Consider the following 22,022-nt stretch of genomic DNA (forward strand, 5'->3'; position numbering starts at 1 on the left):
TAATTTTAAGGGAACTATTCATTTTACTATCTATTTTGTCCTTATCGTTAAAACTCAAAGTTTTGAAACCATTTTTCATTAATTTTTCTCCATTTTAAACTATTTATTTCGAATACAAATTTTGATGAATTGGTAGGATCAAGTTAACGGATCGGGTTGAAAATACCAGGTCTAGCCATTAGCCCGTTTAGCCCTCGAAGGTGCGGGAGAGCCCGCGATGACGTCATATAAAAGCGGTTTTTCTTGGGTAGGAACGTTCCTGAGCAATCGACAAAACATAACGAAGCAGAACATTCTCGATTTCACATTCCCCCAAATAAAACCAACCCCAAACGACGCCGTAAAACCATCAAATCCCAACATTCTCCCTGAAACGGCAGCGTTTTGGACCCCAACATACGCGGGAGATTATACAAGTCGAGAAAAGAGTAGAAGCATCCAGAACCAGAGTCCTCTTCCTTATAAGAGCCTCCTCAGTCCCTCCCCCAACCATCAGACAATCGCAATCGTCAATCTCTTTCTTGCTTTCTTTCAATCGCGACGCTTCGAATTTTCTCGCAAACAAGCTCGAATTTTCTCTCGCTTTCTTGCATTTTCTCGGAAAACTTGATCGATGGCCGACGTTCAGATGCACGACGCTGAGACCTTCGCCTTCCAGGCCGAGATCAACCAGCTTCTGAGCTTGATCATCAACACTTTCTACAGCAACAAGGAGATCTTCCTTCGTGAGCTCATCAGCAATTCATCTGATGTGAGTCTCTCCTCTCCGTTTCTTGCATGTTTTCGTTTCGATTCACCGTATAAATTTGTACGATTTTCCTCCCCAATTTTCCGATAAATCGCTGTGTTGGCGTTTAAAACCCTGATTTTCGAAGTATAATACGTTCTGTGACAATGTAGTATTGGTTTTTGCTCTTTAATTTACAACTAATATTGATTTGGTTTCATTTTTTTCCACAATTTAATGATTAATCACTATGTTTTGTGGTCAATAATCTTGTTTCTGGATTAAAATTTGTTTCCGCGATAAAGTGTGATCTGGAATTTGTAGGATTTTGAGATTGATTGATTTTTGTTTTTCTCTTAGGCTTTGGACAAAATTCGTTTCGAGAGCCTCACAGACAAAAGCAAGCTCGATGCTCAGCCGGAGCTTTTTATCAGGCTGGTGCCTGACAAGGCTAACAAGACCCTCTCAATCATTGACAGTGGCATCGGCATGACCAAAGCAGGTATGTATTTGTGTAAATTGCACTTCCTTACTTATCTTATCGATCTGTTTGGCTTTCGAGAAAATCCAAGAAAATCCATTAGCATATACCTTTTGATTAGTAAAATTGTGCATTCTGTATTTAAGCTGGCTCCCCTGTTTATATGTATTGTATGATTGTTTCTGTAGACGCTTACAATTGTTCAAAAATCAGAACTTTGGTTATGGAATGCTTAACTAATTATTCTTGGCGTTTTGTTAATTACGTAGTCATCGTTTATGATTATGTTAATAAGCTGTGAATCTGATTGCAATTGGTTTCTGTAGATTTGGTGAACAACTTGGGTACAATTGCAAGGTCTGGAACCAAAGAATTCATGGAGGCATTGCAAGCCGGAGCCGATGTGAGCATGATTGGTCAGTTTGGTGTCGGTTTCTACTCGGCCTATCTCGTTGCTGAGAAGGTCATTGTGACCACCAAGCACAATGACGACGAGCAGTACATCTGGGAGTCACAGGCTGGTGGTTCCTTCACTGTCACAAGGGATGTCAATGGCGAACCGCTCGGCAGGGGCACCAAGATCACCCTCTTCCTCAAGGAGGATCAGGTAAAGAATTGAGCCAATGTTTTAAGTCTTTAATTATATAATTAAGAAGAAGAGTTGGGTATTAATTCGTTTTTGTGATTGTGATCAGTTGGAGTATTTGGAAGAGAGGAGGGTCAAGGATCTTGTGAAGAAGCACTCTGAGTTCATCAGCTATCCAATCTATCTCTGGACCGAGAAGACTACCGAGAAGGAGATCAGTGACGACGAAGACGAAGATACCAAGAAGGAAGAGGAAGGAGATGTTGAGGAGGTTGATGAGGACAAGGAGAAGACATCAAAGAAGAAGAAGATCAAGGAGGTTTCTCACGAGTGGCAGCTCATCAACAAGCAGAAACCCATCTGGCTCCGAAAGCCCGAAGAAATCACCAAGGAGGAGTACGCTGCCTTCTACAAGAGCTTGACCAATGACTGGGAGGAGCACCTTGCTGTCAAGCATTTCTCAGTCGAAGGCCAGCTCGAATTCAAGGCCATCCTCTTCGTCCCGAAGAGGGCTCCTTTCGATCTTTTCGACACTAGGAAGAAGATGAACAACATCAAGCTCTATGTCAGGAGGGTGTTCATCATGGACAATTGCGAGGAGCTGATTCCGGAGTACCTCGGATTCGTGAAGGGTGTCGTCGATTCGGATGATTTGCCTCTCAACATCTCTCGTGAGACGCTGCAACAGAACAAGATTTTGAAGGTGATCAGGAAGAACCTTGTGAAGAAATGTATTGAGATGTTCAATGAGATTACTGAGAACAAAGAGGATTACGCCAAGTTCTACGAAGCCTTCTCCAAGAATTTGAAATTGGGCATCCATGAGGACAGCCAGAACAGAGCCAAATTGGCCGATCTCCTCCGCTACCACTCGACCAAGAGCGGTGACGAGGTGACAAGCCTGAAGGACTACGTGACCAGAATGAAGGAGGGTCAGAAGGACATTTACTACATCACCGGAGAATCGAAGAAGGCGGTGGAGAACTCTCCGTTCTTGGAGCGCCTGAAGAAGAAGGGCTACGAAGTTCTTTACATGGTGGATGCCATTGACGAATATGCCGTCGGACAATTGAAGGAATACGACGGCAAGAAGCTGGTGTCCGCCACCAAGGAGGGTCTCAAACTCGATGACGAGACAGAGGAAGAGAAGAAGGCAAAAGAGGAGAAGAAGAAGTCATTTGAGAACCTCTGCAAGACAATGAAGGACATTCTGGGAGACAGGGTCGAGAAGGTGGTGGTTTCCGACAGGATTGTCGACTCGCCCTGCTGCTTGGTGACCGGAGAATACGGGTGGACGGCCAACATGGAGAGGATCATGAAGGCGCAGGCGCTGCGGGACAACAGCATGAGCTCCTACATGTCGAGCAAGAAGACGATGGAGATCAACCCGGACAACGGAATCATGGAGGAGCTGAGGAAGAGGGCGGAGGCTGACAAGAATGACAAATCCGTGAAGGACCTCGTGCTGCTGCTGTTCGAGACTGCTCTGCTGACCTCCGGCTTCAGCCTGGATGACCCCAACACTTTCGCGGCGAGAATTCACCGGATGTTGAAGCTGGGGCTGAGCATTGAGGAGGAGGAGATCGGCGGCGATGATACTGACATGCCTGCTCTGGAGGAGGACGGTGCTGAGGAGAGCAAGATGGAGGAGGTGGACTAAGCCAGTTTCTGCGTTTTGGAGTCAATTGGGATGTCATTTGAGTTTGTGGATATTTCGGGTATTTTGGTTTACCTAATTGTTGGTAGGTGTCGCGGTCTTATTGGATGAAAGTTGTCCCCGTGGTGTGTCAATCTTGTAGTGTCTTTTAATTTTGTGTTGTCAGTTTTCAGTCCGTGTCAAAACTTGATGGTGGTTAATTCTGAAACTCGATAATGTTAATATAATTTTGAGTTTCTCATATTTTTTGTGCTTTTTCTTTTTCACTTGTATTGTTACCTACTCTCCTTGGCTTTAGGTTAAAAATCGATTTGGGTTTGGGTTGAGTTCGGGGTTTCAACTTATTACATGAGAGATTCGAGTTGGTCAAGTTAGGTTTGGACGAGTTTTTACTTGTTTCGATCAGCTCAATGGCTCAATGAAACTAAAATAGGTTATTAGGTTATTAGGTTTTAGGGACTCGGTGTCGGTGAGAAAGTTACATAATTAAATATTTTTTTTTTGAAGTTTAAAAAACAAAGTGTTTTATGTAAAAAACAAGTTTATTATAAAAAATACATAAAATGCTTTTCAAGTTTAAAAATAATTTCATCAAAAATGGCTTCATTAATTTTAAAAATCCTTTCAAACAAACTGTTTAAAATTGGATTGAGTTGAGAGCGACTGAGTTCCACAGCCCTGTAATGTGCAAATACGTCATTTGCTGGCTTAATCTAATGTAATATGCGACATGTCGTACTCTAGTTTTGGGCCCAAGCAACATGTCCAATTATCATGTTGTCGTTTGTTTATGCCTTGGACTGACATTAGAAGGCCACATGAATTTGATGGTAGGCGAGGCCCAGGGAACGCTTGCTTGGGGCGCACGTTTTCTCTGCTCGGGGGCGGAGGGTGGGGATGTAATTTCCATGAAACGTCATGTTCTACCAGTCAATTAACTCGATTTGAATTTTTACAGTCCTTTTGGTACAGCCTGTCACTTTCCGGCTACCTTTTCAGTGTACAATTTTCAATTATGCAGTGATTGTTTCCCCTGCGGAACGAGAATCCCCGGATCTTCATCTCGAAAATTCTTTCATCATATATTGTGTGGTTAATTTTCGTCAGATACTATTTATATTTTATTTTAAATAAAAAGATTTACAATAAATTATAGTCACACGATATAAGAGAACAATTGTAATTGGAGAATTTTCGGAATCCTCATTCTCCCCTGCAACCACGTTTCGTCTTATTTATTTGACGGGGAACAATAAGTTGCAGGTCTCCATCAACCTTCCCAAAAATGGCAAATGCCTTCATACTTTCTACCACTCCAATTAAGGTAAAAACTCTATGGTTAGTATTGGTTAAACAAAAATATTGGTTAAGTTTTTTTATTTTATTTTATTTTTTTATAACTTCCGTAAGGCCAAAATTAGGTAGTTTGCTTGCAAAGTTGCAAGAGTGAAGGAAAGGCAACTCGAATAAGTAAACAATCGGTAACAAGTAGTTCCGAAATAAAAAGAGTACAAGTGAGCATACGATTTCATGTAAATTTCCGTCTTTATTGCGTTCAATTTTTATTAAAGAAAATTGTTTATAAAAAATGAAACCATCGATAAATGAAATTATTATGTTTTCGGGTTGATCAAGAAAATATTTGATGATTGTCTAATTAGACGAGCTCTCATATAAATTAAGTACCATTTGTAATTAGGTTGAATCATCACACACAAAATTTACGTTTTGTGGAAAATGTTGTACAAATGACGTGGTTAGGATTTTTTCCCACTTGGCACATATTTTTTTGTTTATTTTTCAATGGATCCGGCCAAATCGGAGTTTTGGACAAGGACATATTTGGGCGCTGCAATGCTCCTCAAGGGGCCAACCAATGTGGTCTTCCCATGTCACCAAGTCAAATACCCAACCAGGTCAAACAGATTCAACTCGGGCAACTTCGGCGTTTCTGTCCCACGTGGCAAGCCCCCGTCAAAGCTACACTATGTACGTCCTCACCCGCTCCGCAGCGGATTATTCTCCCGCAAAACTTGTATGCGTACATTATGCATATTTCCCCTATTGGCGATAGCTCTGCAGAAAGGCAACACAAACCAGGTAGTGCTCATCATAATCTTCTCTCTCAAGAATTTTCTCTCACTTTCTCGCCAACCAAACACTCATTTCGCCAAACCCTAAGATATTTTCCCGGAAAATTTTGCACACGAAGAGTTTCATACTTCACTGGAAACTCTGATTTCGTCAGCATTGTCAAAGTTTTGCTTTCTTTTTTTTTTTTGTAATTATTTCCTTAATTTTCTAGTAATTTTTTGCTTCTTATTTCTCTGTCCGTACAGAGAAACACAGAGTATTGAAGATTTTGCATATTTTTGCATCTTGATCTTTGAAGGTTTGTGGAGGAGGCAGAAAATCTGCAGTTGATTTGAAGTGACTGGTTAAAATGCCGGATTTTCCCGGGAAAATGAGCTCGGAAAGTGAGGACAAGGGTCGACTTCCGCACTCTGAATCTGACGCACAAGACCTCGCCAAGTAATCTAATATCGCTTTTTAAGTATTCTTTGCATTATTATAATCTTTTGAGCTGATCTTCCTAATAAAATATTCAATATGCTACTTTTACTGTTATATTGTTATTTTGCTGTTTGGATACCGAGAAAATGGAGGAAGTGAATTAATCCTGCTCAAATTTTCTGTTTGGTTACCGAGAAAATATTCTCGTTTTTGTGATTTTGTTTTTACTGAAGTCACTAAACCTGCTTAAATGCCGTGATATTAGCCTAATTAGCTGATAACTTGTTTTTTATTTTCTGAATTTTATTCAGACATTCAAGGATTACATATAGTAGGGATATTTTGTTCTCTCTAGCAAATGTGGATGCAAGCATAAAACTTCCGAGTGGGATCGAATCTTCGATTTTAAGGTACAATACTTAATGCTTGGTTGTTTACATATTTTTCGAAATTATTCTGTGTATAGCTAGCTATTGGTTCGTGCTCTTATGCTTTTACTTTGATGATTGTCCTGGAACAGTGAACTTTATTCTGTGTGTCCTCGTTCGTCACAACCTTCTCGTGATTCAGGTGTGTAGTTTATGGTTTCCTAACACTGTTTTTAGCCCTCCGCATTCTGCGAACTGTTCTCTCTGTATTTGGAGAATACTCTTGCATTTTGATTCTGTTTACAATGAGCGTCCATGTGAAAGATGGCATGACAACGTACATAAATGACATGTTTGTTGCAAAACTCAGAATATCGTGGACTTCTGGGAAACGGGCACGAACTGGGAGTATATGGACGCTTTCCTGGGGATTCTGCTTCCATGTTGCAAAACAGTCCTCACCTACTCCATAAGAGCAAAGAACCATATCGTCCTCGACAACTCTATAAGGTCCGATTGATAACTTTCTTATTCTATTTCAAACTACGGCATTAGCCAAGCCTGTATGATGTCTTTAATTAAGTAATTCTCATTAGCCATTTTTGGTCCTTATATATTTGCATGGATTTAGAAGGTGTTGCTAAAGACATCTACTTAAAAGTTTTAATTTATAACCTTTCAGGCAGTGAATCGTTTGGGGACAAACCCTTGGAATTCGTACAATGATGAGACTTTTGGTTCTTCCGAGTGTCCAAGTCAGAAGGAAGAAGAGGAGGGAAACATTACAAGAGGTGCGACGATCTCCTTGTGCTATTGCATTTAAAAATACTGGAAGTTTTGGGTTGTAGTTATGTAGTGCATTCTTGCCTTTTTAGTTTGCTTCTTCGATAGATTACTGAAGAAGTTTCCTAATGCAAATGTAAACTACTGACCATCAGTTTTGTTTGGTGGCAGAAGCACATGAAAAAGCCGTCCAAGAGAAGCAAACTCAAAATTCAAACGAGCATGACGAAACTTCCAAATTTGGCTTGTCTCTTGAGGATTCTACTAACAGTACGAGAAACAAATGTGAAACATCAGAGGAACATGTAGTATCCCCTGCTTCACCTGTCAATTCTTCCAACAGTGCATCACAACAAACTCCTGTATCTGGACAAGAATTATCCCCAGGTCTCCTGGCCATATCCGTTGACGAGGATACTGAAGCAAAATTCTTAATTGATTCGATCATACCAGAGGTATGCGTGATGCTTAACTAACTTATTAGTCTAAATTTGAACATCATTTTTCTGTCTCACCCCTTTGTTAAATGTCTTGCCCGCAGCATTCTGATCTGACCACAATTCACCCCGAGGACCCTGAAATCTGTTGTTCTAAATTTGTTCACCAGTTTCATGTTACAGGTAGAGTTGCAAATGTTGATTGTTCTTTAGTAGCTTAATATTTTGTGGAAATTGTGGTTTCAACTGAACATTTTGACCTCTGTCCATTAAATTTTAACTTGCATTAGCTGCTGAAATATGGAGAGAAGCTAATGTTTTTTTGCATTTCTCCAGAGAAAACGCCTAGCTATGGCATATCTTGCTGTGAACGGTCTGAATTTATAGCTCATGAAGTTTCAGAGGACCTGACTCAAGAACCATCATACGGTGGTTCCGGAGAGGGATTGCAATCAACTGATGCATCTTCTTTCATTCAACAAGGTTCTGTTGAAAGGTCAGGAAAGAATGGCATTTCAGAACCGTGCAATTTGCCACTTCCAATTGCAGATAAATATGTCTTTCCTTCAACCACTGAAGAATATGAACTCATTTCAATGGATGGGGAAGACAGCTTGTCCTCAAGCTCTGGTGAACAAAGTAAGGGCAGGGAAACTCAGTTAGTCTCTGATGATTTTGTAGAAAAACTCAGATTGGGTGTTCAATTTGACCCGGGATCAGAATCTATAGCTTATGGAGTGTCAAAGGACTTGACCCGAGAACCATCATATGATACAGTTTCTGGGAAGGGATTGCAATCAACTGATGCAACTTCTTTAATTCAGCAAAGCTCTTTAGAAAGGTCGGCAAGGAATGATGTTTCAGAACCATGCAAGTTCCCACTTCCTATTGACGAATATGCACTCATTTGGCTGGATTGTGAAAATATGCTGTTTTCAAGCTCTGGTGAGAAAAGTAAGAGCAGGGAAAGTCGGTTGGCCTCTAATGATTTGCTCGAAAAAATGAGATCCGGTGTTCCATTTGACCCAGGGTTGATACACAATCCTGTCAGCTGCATTGATGATCTGGAGAGTTTTCCCATTGAGCTTCTTTTGCCCGATGAGGACAGCCTAATTACAGCGGATGACTTCAAGTTTACACCCGAAAAGGACAATAACACAATTGAAGGTAGTCCAGTCAAAGCTGATGGGGTAAACTCAAGTTCACCGTTTGCTATTTCCACGAATCTAACAGGCTTGAATATTTTCAAAGATGAAAAATCTACTCAACGGAGTTCAGAAGATTCCACTTCCTTCTGTAATTCGTATAATGTTGTCACTGGCTTGGGGACTTACAGTAACAGTCAAGAACTACAAGCATACAGAAGCCCTGCAACATTTCATCGGGTACGAACCATACAATCAAGACAGACGAAGCAAACATCTTTTTGTCCATTAGATTCTCATCCAGCTCAAGCTCGCAAGGCCTCCGTCCCATCCCACCATCCTTTCTCTACTAATATACTCCCCAGCACTGTCCATCACTCCCTTGCAAAACAACACCAGCAACTGCTGCAGATGCACGTTCCAGGAAGGATTCCACAACACCAACTTAGTGGGTGTCCCGGAGGTGCAATGACTCATTGTCCTTGTGATCAATCTCGTTACTTGCAGGAGTTCGGCCCTACTCAAGATTTTCCTTTGAACTACCAGCCACCAAGTCATGGATCTTTCGAAATGCCAGGTCTAGGTACGATGTGGGAAGTTAGTTAATCTGATATTTTGGCATCGAATCTCTTTCGAGCTTTCTACCTGCTGTCATAATTCGGAAAAGTATGATCCAGTAGTAATATTTGTTTCCGTTGCTTTTGGTGTTTTCAGGGTTTCGTGTCTATGGGAGCACCGATGATCTGACTTTCAACACCCCTCTGCAAGAAACTCAGCGCAAGGCGGGGACAGGCTTCTACCTTGGCCGGCCATACTCGGACAACCTTTGAGAAACAAAGCGGTTAACGAACATCTTTACGGCATCAGCTTATACGTTGATTCTACCAATCTGTAGATGATGCGACTGTAAATATTTCGGTGTTCACTTCAAGTTTGACTATTAGTTTCTACTGAAATATGACTCTGTACAAGGAAAGCAACGACGCGAAAAAGGCGAAAATAGAACAGCAGCTTAAGAAGCTTAAAGAAAAGGGGGAGAAAAGTTATCTTTACGATTCTGGCTCGATTTTGCTTGTTAAAATTTTATGTTAGGTACTTGCTTTACTGTATTCTGTTGTGACAACCATTTCAAGTTGAACCGAAAACTGCCGGAGAATGGTTCGAGAGCCAGATGAATGACCAGGGATCGCGCCCAAGCCGCAAGGGCTTCTGGCGCGATTATTGTACACAAAAAACCGAGATTACAGTACACAGAAAGTCGGACGCATCCAATTTCAAGAGGAATTCAAACAGGCATGCAAACACCATGCCAACATCGCATAATCAACAACGAAAACTTGAATACAACGGGATGTACAAAATAACTTGAACTAACTATACCGAAACCCGTTACTTATATCTTGATGTATACAACCACAGCAAAATGCCATACAAGTGACATGTTTTGCGGTCGACGAGCTCACTACACTTACAACGCAGTATCACGAAGAGTCAATACCTAGATGAAACCTGACGCTTTCTAATAGTTGCCGTTTCATCTGCTGGATGCCAAGACCAGTTGGGCAAAGATTACATTTGAAATTCAAGCACCGCCAACGGGATGAGAAGAAAGCTTCCAAGCTCCAGAACTACCACTTAAGAAACTTTCTCGTGTTGATTGTCACAACGGCTTTTAGTTTCATCACTGAGATTCCCTGTATCCGCATCCATCTTGTGGGATGAAAGCAACTGTCTCTGGATCCAATTTAAAAGTTCATCAATATACTTGCTTTTAAGAGATCAACTAAATAAACTATAGCTTGTTATGATAAATCTTGCTCCAATAGTAAAAGCAAAGCTAAGAATAAATCAGAGGTTAGTGGAAGGGAAATTTACATGATCCTCGAAATCAGGATTGGTCAAATTCATGGACAGGTTTCGCATCAACAGTAACACCTGAAGAGGAGCCAAAGAAAAATAATAAGATCACAAGCCAATTACAATTACAAAAGAAAATTGTAAATCTATACGAGGCAGTAACCGAACACTAGTTTAGATAACAAACAAATATATAGACTACACTCAAAACTTAAAAGTGATTGCACATGAGGTCAGAAGGGAGAAAAGTACCGTTTCAACATCTATCGGATCCATCTTCTTCAGATTCTGCATATGACCTGTAACATTGGGGTCAAAGACGCTGCCAATGAATCCGTATACTTGAGTAAAGTCGGGAAGAACTGCAGAAAACAAGTAAGTGTCACATTCATGGAAAAACACTTTTTTCTAGCTATAAATTTGTAATCCATAGCTCAGGCCACGGCACACAGCAAACAAAACGGGTGACATACAAATTCAAGAGTTGCAACTGTGCATTGCTAATAAAAATCCAGATTCATTACTGGTTCCAACTGTGACAAGCCGTTAGACATGTAGTCTTATCCAGAGAAGAGAGTACATAAATAGTGCAATTCCTCGTCTATGACACATACAAAATGAAAACCAAGGCCATGACGACAAAGATGTGCACTTTTCCGGTGTTTAACAGAACAAATGAAGGAAACATACACATAGCTGTGTTTATCTCCTAAAAGTTTGATACATTGAGTATCCAATTACACGTTGAAACAGAAAACCTGTGCACACATACAAGAATGAAATTCCATGTTCTTGCCACATTATATCCCACTTCAAGGTGACAGAGTTCAAATTCAAGATCAAAGAATTAGAATCATTATGTGACTAAAGTTGTCGGGTGAGAAAAAAACTGCAAACAGGAAGACTGAAGCCTCACCTCTCAATGCATGGCTATGGTTCACTTGATCAGTTGTTCCACCAACTGGTTGAGCTTTAGGGGTGCTTTCTGGGGTGCTGCAACTGTTGTTCGGCACAGTTGCTGGCCCTGAAACAACCACCACATGAAAAAGAAATCATCAAATTTGTGAACGACAGCATTAATGTACACTGAGATCAAGTCATTGTGATGAATTAAACTATTTAATAGTCGCACCTTTGGACTCGTGAGATGGATTGGCTGTTTGCACAGAACCATTAGTCCAAGAAGTGGCTACAGGGATGGGACTCATTAGCATTGATGATGAATCTGGCCTTTGATTAAACCCAGATTCAAGTAAAGCAGATGAAGACTGACATGACACAGATACCGGCGGAAGTGCCAAAGCTGGAAAACATAGCACATATGAGCAAGGGTTGTATAGACTTTGTCATATGAAAAACAGGATACACAAAACAGAAACCATTCACACCATTTTTTGAAGCTTTTTGAGGATACGGATGAGCAGCTTTCCTTTTTGGCCTAGGGGGAGGTAGATGCTCGCTTGTCCCATTCTTTTGAACCTTTAGAAAATACTTCTGTGCATGACTACGTATCTGCGAAAAGAATCCTTCTTATGAGTAAGGGAGTTCATTATTTCCTAATTGATGAATTTGTAGACATAAGACTAAACCAAAAGCATAAGTTGGTGATAATTGAAACTCAAGCAGTCTTCCTCTTTGCATAGGAAACTATAGAACGAATCAAGAAAACTAACCTGTATGACTGTCTTTGACCCAATGAAAGCCTCAATCTTTTTCCAATCGCGATCGAAGCTGAATACAACAGAGGGTACATTAACAAAATTAGGGAATAACCCAAAAATTTATACCAAATTGAGCTAAAACTCAAATGGGCTGACCATCATAACAAATAATAATACAAATCATTATTGAGAAAATCAATTGCCACTAAAATCCTACTCTTTTTCCACATTCCCGAAACTTCTATCTTCTTTCTTTCCTACTAAAATCCTACTGTTTCTCTACAACCAAACAAATCCTACTCTTTTTCCCACTTAAGTCCTACACTTTCTCAACAACCAAACAAGTCCTTACAAACCTCAAAACACAAACAAAATTTATACCATTTCTTTCCCCCACATTTTAAACCCAATTCAAAACTAAATTCCTACTCTTTTTCCACATTCCTGAAACTTCTTGTTTTTTCTTCCTTTCCTAAATTTTCTCAGCAACCAAACAAATCCTACAAATTTTAAAACCCAATTCAACACTAAATTCCTACCCTTTTTCCACATTCCTGAAACTTCTCGTTTTTTCTTCCCTTCCTAAATTTTCTCAGCAACCAAACAAATCTTACAAATTTCAACACACAAAATCTACACCATTTTTTCCCCACATTTCAACACCCAATTCGGAACTACAACTCTGTCCCCCTAAATTCATATGTAACATATACAGAATTGAAGAATTAAGAGAATTTAACAAAAAAATAAACAAAAAAATAATTAAAGAAATTAGGAGAATTTAAATTTACAGCTGGAGGGCTTCGAGGAACTTGTCGTGCTCCGGTTCGCTCCAGCTCTCTCTGGACTTGGTAATAGTGTAGGGCTTCCGAATCTTCTTGCTGAGATCCTCCGCCGAAGACGACGTCGTTGACGCCGTCGCAGTGACCGAGGCGAACGGCCCGAGTCCGCCCAACGCCATGCCGTTTACGTCCGGATCCAAGTACAAGCCCTCTGGCAGGTTCGGGTTTTTGGATACCATAAATTGCGGAATAGTCGGATTCGGGTTTTTTTGATGAAAGAAGCCGCGGCTCTTCTGGAGGCGGCGGAAATTTTATATAAGGACTCGGGGATTGTTGGATGCGGCGGAGATTTAGGTGGGTGTGCAGCTGGCCAATAGTAACTCGCCACGTTTACGGTCGTCAGATTGACTGATTGGTCCTTTCCAATTTTAGGAAAATTTGGGAAATAAGATTAATATATATATATATATATATATTATTAATAATGAGAAAAAGAAGGTGTAAAACTATTATAATAATTTAAGAAAAAAAGTGTTACGAAACGCATGAAAAATTCAATAACTTAACATGAATAATCACCATCGTGAACACAACCAACATGCTCAATAGTTCATGAGAAACAAAATTAGGATTAGAGGTGTTGGAGACTTCATTAGAAAAAGAAGAAACGAGAGAGGAGATGAGGCGCGGGAAAGGGATCGGCAAGAAGGAGGAGATGAAAGAGAAGAAACAGAGGGGTGAAGGGGAAAGGAGGAGGGCATAGGGAAGAAGGGCGGGAGGCTAGAAGGAAGGAGGAAAGGGGCTACCACCAACTCCAAGCCAGAGCAAGGAGTCGTTGTCTGTGATCCCTCTTGAGACATCTCGAGAAATGCTGGAAGCTAAAATTCCGCTTAAAATTTTCTTGAGATAACACTTGGACAAAATACATATTCAAACTCCCCTTCAATCATTAAAATTTTAAGAGTAAAAATAGGATTAAAAGTCATATACATGAACAACTTTGGCTATTTATCAAAAGCGACCAACAAATTAAGTGCAATGGGTGTTCCAAGTAGGGAAAGATGGTATGATTTAGCAAATTAACACGTGAACAAAATGTTTAAGTTGAGTGACCCAATTAAGGTACATACCGAATTAGTGACCAACTAAGAGAACATGAGATGAGTAGACTTCCTTACCAAAAGGAGAAGGAAACCATGTTGATCGTGGATGATTATGATTTGATTGGTTTATACACAATTTTTCTCACCCAATGCTCTTTCTTTTCTTTTCCTTTTTTTTTTCTTTTTTCTTTCTAGTTATTGAATTAAACAATGACACACCCCAACTCGAGTTTAGTAGGCTTTAGAATCCTTGATGTCGAGGTGTGGAGGCATAATATTCCCTCATTAGTATAGGGGTTATTCATAATTTTGTAATTAGCATTTTTTGTTGTGGACCTTGTGGTACATTGTGTACTTTCACTGTAGATATTTAGTTGCTCTAATTTCTCGTACATATATTTACTAAAAGTTCATCACACTCATTGAACACTCTACTTTATTTTATACTATTTTTTAATTTATTCATACTTTTTACACATCATCTTCACATTATGATTTCGTCATCTTCAGAATTGGCTGACACACCTTAATTCTAGAGTCCACCATGTCATCGCGGTCGGGATGTGTCATAGAACTTTGTTCCCATCCACAAAAGTTAAAGTAATTTTGGTTGTTTGTGGTAACGGTGGACTTGTGTGAACCAGGAACCAGTGCATCACCTCTCTATGATTTGATTAGGGTTTGCAAAATAGGGACCCCAAGTGAAGCAGACACATGGTCTTTGGACCTGGGAGCTCAAGGTGCGTGACGTATCATGTGGCTGAGTATGTGGCCACTCATTGAAGCTAATACATTGAGAGCGAATGGACCATAGATTTTTCCAGATATTTAGACGGCCAAGTTCCAACCCCACCACATTTTGCTTTCCACGCGACTTTGTTTCTTAATTTTGAGAATTTTTTTTTAATAGTCCAGAGAAACAACGGTTTAATTTTGTATTTAGAAATAAAAATAAAATTTCGCAAGGATTAGGTCTTGCATGTAACTTATACTTCTTTTTTTGTTGGAATTGGCATATGAAATGAAGTATGATGTTTACATTATTAAGTGTACTTATATCTCTTATATCAAATGAAGTGTTTTTCTTCCTTTCTATTAAGTGTCTTTGCCTACTGCATATTTTTCAAAAACTCTGAGGTTGGTGTAGATATCTAAAGAGAAAAGAAGGCAAAATCTCAAGTGCACGAATCGGCTATTGTTTTTTGCTTAAGAGATCGTTAAACGTAACTTGACTATTATCACGTTGAAAATTTTCTTAAACGAAAATTAAATGGAAAGAAAACATATATATATATATATTATATAAGGATAATCACTGGGGTGTGTGAGAAATGTTTGAGTCCATAGAGAAGTTTGATAGGTTTTATCAAGAAGAAGAATGTGCTTGATGAACACAAAGATGCCATGAATTATATTAGAAAGAGATGAAAATTAAAAATAGAGGAGATGACTGTACAGAGAAAGAAAAAAATTGATTAAGTAAAAGGCCAATTTTGAAAAATTTTAAAAATTATTTTAGGTCTCCAAAGAAAGTGAAGAAAAATTTGAGTGTCCAAATTATATGGGTGTTCAAAAACAAAAGTTAGGTGTAAACAGAATTTTTTCCAAAATTCTTACGTGCAACTACTTGTATACGCTTGCGGATCCCCGGACTCTGAATCCAAGCCTGTCGTATATCAAATAATAACTTTTTATATCTTGCTCGAATTAAGCATGTTACTAGCTTCGATTAATGCAGTGAGAATCTTAAAACTAGAGGATATGGTATATATACCAGATGCAGAGATGCAGACGTAGAAACCCAGCAAAAGATATAGGCTATCTAGACTATACCTTCCACCATGTGACACTAACCCTTAACTTAATCAAATTATTTAAGAAATACAAGAAACAATAAAAATACCGTTCACACTATGACCATGATGCATCCCTACCACAAGAAATTTTTTTATTTGTCTAATAGCTGACGGGACCACATATGAGGACGGGAGAAAATGCAATGTAGGGGGCTTGTTTATGCGCGTGGAACTGCATGGGCATGTGATCCGACGAGTAGGCCTTCAAAAAGTTACCTTGTTACAAATAGAGAATCTTGAGCACGGGCTTTTTTTATGTGTGTGTAATTGTATGAGCACATGATCTGACGGGTAGACTTTTAAAAAAAGTAGAATTTGCCTTGTCGAAGAGAAAGGCTCTTGAGTACGGGCTTTTTTTATTTTATGTGTGTGTAACTGCATGGCCACGTGATCCGACGGATAGACCAAAAAAAAGTTAGAATTTGCCTTGTCGCAAGGAGAGACTCTTGAGTACGGACTTTTTTTTATGTGTGTGTAACTGCATGGCCACATGATTCGAAGAGTAGACACTATAAAAGTTAGAATTTGCCTTGTTGCAAAGAAAGACTCTTGAGTACGGGCAACAACTCCTCACAATGAGTGTGAAACTTCGTATCACATGGTCAACTCTCATTGTGAGGAGCTGCCCTACGGGTCAAGAATTTCTTCATTGTTGAATTTCTCCATGGTTGAAGTCATATATTGTACCTAACGAAAATCCGAACTGAAGCCTTCTTCTAGTGTCTCACTTGACATGGTCTGAAATAACGCGTGGAGATCGCAGAAATGAAGAAAATGTGGCTGTGGGGGATATGGAGACCTACCATCGACGACGACCCACAAGAAACTAGAGTTGTGCCAAAAATGTGTTCATCAAGCCAACGACTCAGAATTAATGTGGGTTCCTTCACGGAAGGAACAAACACTATGATTGCAGATACTTTTCATAAACCATTAAACTTTCAAAATGTGCTGGAAGCAATTACGGTGTCGTTTGGCAGCGAAAGATTACTGATAACACAGTTCTTAGGTCTCGTTTGGTTTTAAAATAATTGAAACCATTTTAGGTGAAAATATTTTTAAAATTAATATCTTGTAAAAATTCAAGTGAATTTTAGAAAAACATTTTAAGTTTTGTAAACCAAAAATTAATTTCACAAAAAGCAAGTTCAGCCATTTCAAAAATACTTACAAACAAACTCTTAAACTTCTAGTATTTGGTTACATGATGATGATGTAAAGAAAATTAAAATTTAATTAATTTTCTCTTGCAGCCGAAATTTGCACATGATTTTGATGACCGTAGACTGAACTTCTTGCGTCTTGACTCTTGACTAGTTGCGTTGACTCAGTTCCTTCGTTGTAAGTTCTTCTTCCCTTTCCAACCTTCAATTATTCAGTATAAATTGCGGTCCCCCAAGGACTCTTCACTTCACCAAGACACTTTCAACGTCTCTCTTCCTCTTAATTACTTCTACCATAATATAATCTCGTTTTATTTTCTTAATTTCTTGGATTCTGCTGAGATATTTGAAGTGTTTGATTCAACTTCTTGCTCTCAGATCACTCAAGCTCCACAGAAAAATGAAGGTAATTAGGTTTCTCTTTCTGCAGACAAGTTTTTTTTTGTGATTTTTTTACATAAAAGATATGCTTGCATGAGTGATGATGCTACTTTTGGGTAAACCCAAAACTTACTTTTGGAAAATCTTGGCTACCCTTCACTTTTTATATTTATATTAATTTATCACTTGGTTCTGATTTTGATCGTTGCTTATTTTTTCTGACAGAAAGTAGTGTTGAAATTGGAATTATACGACGAGAAGTGTAAGAAGAAAGTCATGAGGGCCGTCTCGGGGCTTGAAGGTATAAATTCCATGGCCATATTACTCTCTTTTACTCCGATTACAGTAGTTTCGAATTAGCAGACCCAAGCGTAGCCAAGTCAGTAAGAGCACTCAAGTTCGAATCCTCATCTATTGAGTAACGAACTAATTTAATTGTGTTCCTGGAATTTTCTGTTTGCAGGCCTTGATTCAATTTCTATGGATATGAAGGACAAGAAGTTGACGGCCACAGGGGACATAGATCCCGTGCATTTGGTGGGAAGATTGAGGAAGCTTTGCCGGACGGAGATAGTCTCAGTCGGACCGGCAAAGGAGGAGAAGAAGAAAGAGGAGCCGAAGAAGGAGGAGCCGAAGAAGAAAGATCCAAAGGACGAAATGCTTGAGCTTATGAAGGCCTACCCAGCACTTTATCCTCCAATGCCTGCGTATTATTACGTAAGAAGTTCAGAAGAGGATCCCAATGCTTGTGTCATTTGCTAAATGGTTGGCAAAATTCAGTTGATACGGTGTTTTTTCAAGGAGAGAAATCATATGTACAGTGGTTGAAATTGGGATAAAATTTTGGTTAAAATATTGTGGTTGGTCTTGAATTTTCCATGATCCAGAAGTCTTTGAGGTATTTTTGATGTATTACTTTGTATTTCTTTTATATAGTATTTACTCGAATAATCAGTGAATGAAAATCAGCTGTCTTAGCAATTTCATTAATATTTATATGCTATCATTTTTTACTGCACTATTCTCATTTTAATCCCTCGTTATACTTGATTATAAACTTGAAAATTTTTCATGTCCTTTTTGATAGATCTCAATGAATACATAAAAGTTGAGTATTATGATCGGTAAACAAAAATTTTAAATTGAATGATGTTTTACACGAATAAGCTGATAACTTGTGACCGCAACAATTAATTGTGGAAAGGATGAGGAAGAGAAAGAATGCAATCCGATGTCTATCTCAACTATGAATCTTAACTTTAACTCAATTCAATCAGAACAATAATTTCTCAACTAAAAGTTCTTAAGCATTGATCGTTTAATTCATCAAAACATGTAGTTATAATCATTTTCGTCAACTTCGTCAGATTTTCATAAAAAATAATTATGATGAAAGAATCATTACGGCACTTGAGTTGTACTTGAGTAACCTTTGTTTTAACTTTTAATTGGGGTTAAGGACCTACCAAGAACGATGACCCACGAGAAATTAGAATCGTTCCAAAGAACTGTTCAGCAAATGCCAACGACTCAGAATTAACATTGGCTTCTTCCCGGAAGGAGGAAACAAACAGTACGATTGCAAATACTTTTCAAAAACCATTGAAATTTTCATAAAATGTTCGAAGCCATTACGGTGTCTTTTGGCAGTGGGAGATGATAACAATGTTTCTTATATCTCGTTTAGAAATGATTTTAAAATGATTGAAAATGTTTTAAGTAAAAATATTTTTGAAACCAATCTCTTGTAAAAATTCAAGTAGATCCTAAAAAAATACTTTAAGTGTTTCCTGCAAGAAATACATGTCTAGTATTTCTTCCAAAAAACACTTAAAAGTGCTCTTGAAACTCAAAATGAATTTCACAAAAAGCGGTTTCACTTATTTCAAAAGTATTTTCAAACAAACCCTTAAACTTCTAGTATTTGATTACATGATGATGTAAGGAATATTAAAATTTAATTAATTTTCTCTTGCAGCCAAAATTAGCACATGATTTTGTTGATTGTAGAATGAACTTCTTGCGTCTTGACTCTTGACTAGTTGCGTTGACTCAGTTCCTTCTTTGTAAGTTCTTCTTCCCTTTCCTACCTTCAATTATTCAGTATAAATTGCTGTATTGAAGAAAGATGGACCTCCTTGCCCTCCATAAACTTTTTTAGTTCTCCCCGCAGTGGAGGGAGCGACGCCTTGCTCTTGGTGCAGCGTCTGTTGGTTATTTACCCTCCTCTTTTGTTTTATGTTTGTGGTTCCCCGTGTTGCCCCTCTTTGTAGGCTTCCTGTATCTTTGGCTTTGGCCCTGATTATGCTATATTTCCAATCTTTCAAAAAAAAAAAAAAATTGCAGTCCCCCAAGGACTCTTCACTTCACCAAGACACTTTCAACGTCTCTCTTCCTCTTAATTACTTCTACCATAATATAATCTCCTTTTATTTTCTTAATTTCTTGAGTACGAGCTCTTTTTATGTGTGCGTAATTGCATGAGCACGTGATCTGACAAGTAGATTCTAAAAAAGTTAGAATTTGCTTTGTCCCAAAGAGAGACTCTTGAGTACAGGCAACAACCGCTAACAGTCAGTGTGGAACTATGTATCACAAAGTCGACTCTCATTGTGAGAAGCTGCCCTACAGGTCAGTTTTCGTATCCAAGAATTTTCCCATGGTTGAAGTCATATATTGTACCAAACCAAAGTTCCAACCCAAGCCTTTTTCTACAGTGTCTCCCTTGACATGGTCTGAAATAACGCGTAGAGATCGTAGAAATAAAGAAAAGGTGGCTGTGGGGGATATGGAGACCTGCCAACTTCGACGACCCACCAGAAACTAGAAACGTACCAAAAAACTGTTCATCAAGCCAACGACTTGGAATTAATGTTGGTTCCAACAAACACTATAATTGCAGATACTTTTCAAAAACCATTGAACTTTTCCAAAAGTGTTTGAAGCCATTACGATGTCGTTTGGCAACGGGAGATTACTGATAACACAGTTCTTAGGTTTTGTTTGGAAGTGGTTTTAAGAATGATTAAAACTGTTTTAGATGAAAATGTTTTTGAAATCAATTTCTTGTAAAAATCCAAGTAGATCCTAAAAAAAACACTTTAAGAAAAATTAATTTCACAAAAAAACAAGTTCAATCATTTCAAAAACACTTCCAAACGAGTTCTGAAGCTTCTAATATTTGGTTACATGATGATGTAAATAATATTAAATTTAATTAATTTTCACTTGGTCCTGATTGTGAGAGGACAAAGAGAGACTATTGAGTCTTGCGTACGGACTCTTTTTAAATGTGTAACTGCATGGTCACGTGATCCGACAGATAAACTTCAAAAGAAACTAAAATATGTCTGATCACAAAGAGAGACTCTTGAGTACGGGCAACAACGACTCACAATAAAGGTCAAACTACATATCACACAATCGACTCTAATTGTGAAAAGTTGCGCTACGGTTCAATTATTCGTATTCAAGAATTTCTCCATTGTTGAACTCCTCCATGCTTGGAGTCATATATAGTGACAATATTGTACCAAACCAAAGTCCCAACTCAAGTCTCCCTCTACTTTTCTCACTTGACATAATCTGAAATAACGCGTGGAGATCGTAGAGATAAAGAAAAGGTGTGTGGGGATGCGGAAGACCCACCAACAACGATGACCCATGAGAAATTAGAACCGTTCCAAAAAATTGTTCATGCAAAGCCAACGACTCAGAATTCCCGAAGGAGGAAACAAACACTATGATTGCACGTACTTTTCAAAGGAAAGGGATTCGGAGAAGAGGATCATTTTCCCTTTTCAAAAGCCATTAAACTTTTCAAAAAGTGTTTGAAGCCATTACGGTGTGGTTTGGCAATGAGAGATTATTAATAACACCGTTTCTTAGGTCTTATTTGGAAATACTTTTAAAATAACTGAAAACGCTTTAGGTAGAAATGTTTTTGAAACCAACCTTTTGTAAAAATCAAAGTGAATATGTTTGGATCCAAAATTACACCATCGGCCCGAGTAGTCAAGGAGAAAAACTTGTGTGGGGTTTGACTTATTACTGGACTTTGCTGAGAGACACTACTATCCACTAAAAAATCGTCACGTGACAAGTCTTAACTATAATTTTTTTGCCCATTCTTTTATATTTAGGATTCTCATAATTATATTTCTCACTAATTAATATACCTCAATCTAATGGATATTTTTTTGTTTTCTTTCTTTTTAAAGAAATGGGTCAACTGGTGGTAAGTCACGGTTATCCATCCCAAATATTCCCTCCAATTTATGTTGCAGGACTCTTTCACTTTCTTCTCTCTCCCACTTCTTTGTCTCTCCGACTTTTTTCTCTCACTGTTCTTCAAAAAAAATTCTATACCCTAAACAAAATCACTTTCTCCAACTTTTGTCATGGAAAGCTATCAAGAATCTTTAAGTTTTTTTGTTATTTATACAATACTTGATTTGATCATGTGAATCAATGTTAATCTAATTTTTTATTTGTTTTCGTTAACATGTTAATCTAATATTA

General features: G+C 38.6%; 4 protein-coding genes across 6 annotated transcripts; 3 read left to right on the top strand and 1 right to left on the bottom strand.

The window, feature by feature from the left end:
- Positions 1-436: 436 nt before the first annotated feature.
- Positions 437-3,694, top strand: LOC103443172 (heat shock protein 83-like). Its single transcript, XM_008381972.4, has 4 exons — positions 437-751; positions 1,088-1,229; positions 1,535-1,815; positions 1,904-3,694. Exons 1-4 carry the CDS (start codon positions 614-616, stop codon positions 3,452-3,454), a joined length of 2,112 nt encoding a protein of 703 aa, XP_008380194.2. The 5' UTR covers positions 437-613; the 3' UTR covers positions 3,455-3,694.
- A 1,835-nt stretch (positions 3,695-5,529) lies between these two features.
- LOC103443163 (uncharacterized) lies at positions 5,530-9,854 on the top strand. 2 transcript variants are annotated; one of them, XM_070820418.1, is made up of 10 exons: positions 5,530-5,551; positions 5,791-5,983; positions 6,277-6,375; positions 6,486-6,535; positions 6,704-6,843; positions 7,016-7,124; positions 7,288-7,571; positions 7,658-7,736; positions 7,890-9,281; positions 9,413-9,854. In XM_070820418.1, exons 2-10 carry the CDS (start codon positions 5,895-5,897, stop codon positions 9,526-9,528), a joined length of 2,358 nt encoding a protein of 785 aa, XP_070676519.1. In that variant the 5' UTR covers positions 5,530-5,551; positions 5,791-5,894; the 3' UTR covers positions 9,529-9,854. The 2 variants fall into 2 exon arrangements, with proteins under 2 accessions (XP_070676519.1, XP_070676523.1); XM_070820422.1 differs by lacking the exon at positions 5,530-5,551 and having other exon boundaries at positions 5,764-5,983; positions 7,291-7,571.
- Positions 9,855-9,939: 85 nt separating this feature from the next.
- On the bottom strand, positions 9,940-13,960 carry MYBR12 (protein REVEILLE 6-like). Of its 2 annotated transcripts, none has more exons than XM_070811507.1 (8): positions 13,008-13,960; positions 12,229-12,286; positions 11,944-12,067; positions 11,688-11,858; positions 11,472-11,588; positions 10,808-10,917; positions 10,574-10,633; positions 9,940-10,432 (listed from the first exon to the last, which is right to left on the bottom strand). In XM_070811507.1, the coding sequence occupies exons 1-8, from the start codon at positions 13,235-13,237 to the stop codon at positions 10,334-10,336; spliced, it is 969 nt and encodes a 322-aa protein (XP_070667608.1). In that variant the 5' UTR covers positions 13,238-13,960; the 3' UTR covers positions 9,940-10,333. The 2 variants fall into 2 exon arrangements, with proteins under 2 accessions (XP_070667608.1, NP_001281009.1); NM_001294080.1 differs by having other exon boundaries at positions 11,472-11,579; positions 13,008-13,260.
- Positions 13,961-16,990: 3,030 nt separating this feature from the next.
- LOC103406563 (heavy metal-associated isoprenylated plant protein 39-like) lies at positions 16,991-18,491 on the top strand. The gene is made up of 3 exons (XM_008345548.4): positions 16,991-17,526; positions 17,727-17,802; positions 17,965-18,491. The coding sequence occupies exons 1-3, from the start codon at positions 17,521-17,523 to the stop codon at positions 18,261-18,263; spliced, it is 381 nt and encodes a 126-aa protein (XP_008343770.1). The 5' UTR covers positions 16,991-17,520; the 3' UTR covers positions 18,264-18,491.
- The last annotated feature ends 3,531 nt before the right edge of the window (positions 18,492-22,022 follow it).

The sequence above is a fragment of the Malus domestica genome, chromosome 01 (genome assembly GCF_042453785.1).
Source record: "Malus domestica chromosome 01, GDT2T_hap1".
Lineage (NCBI taxonomy): Eukaryota > Viridiplantae > Streptophyta > Magnoliopsida > Rosales > Rosaceae > Malus > Malus domestica.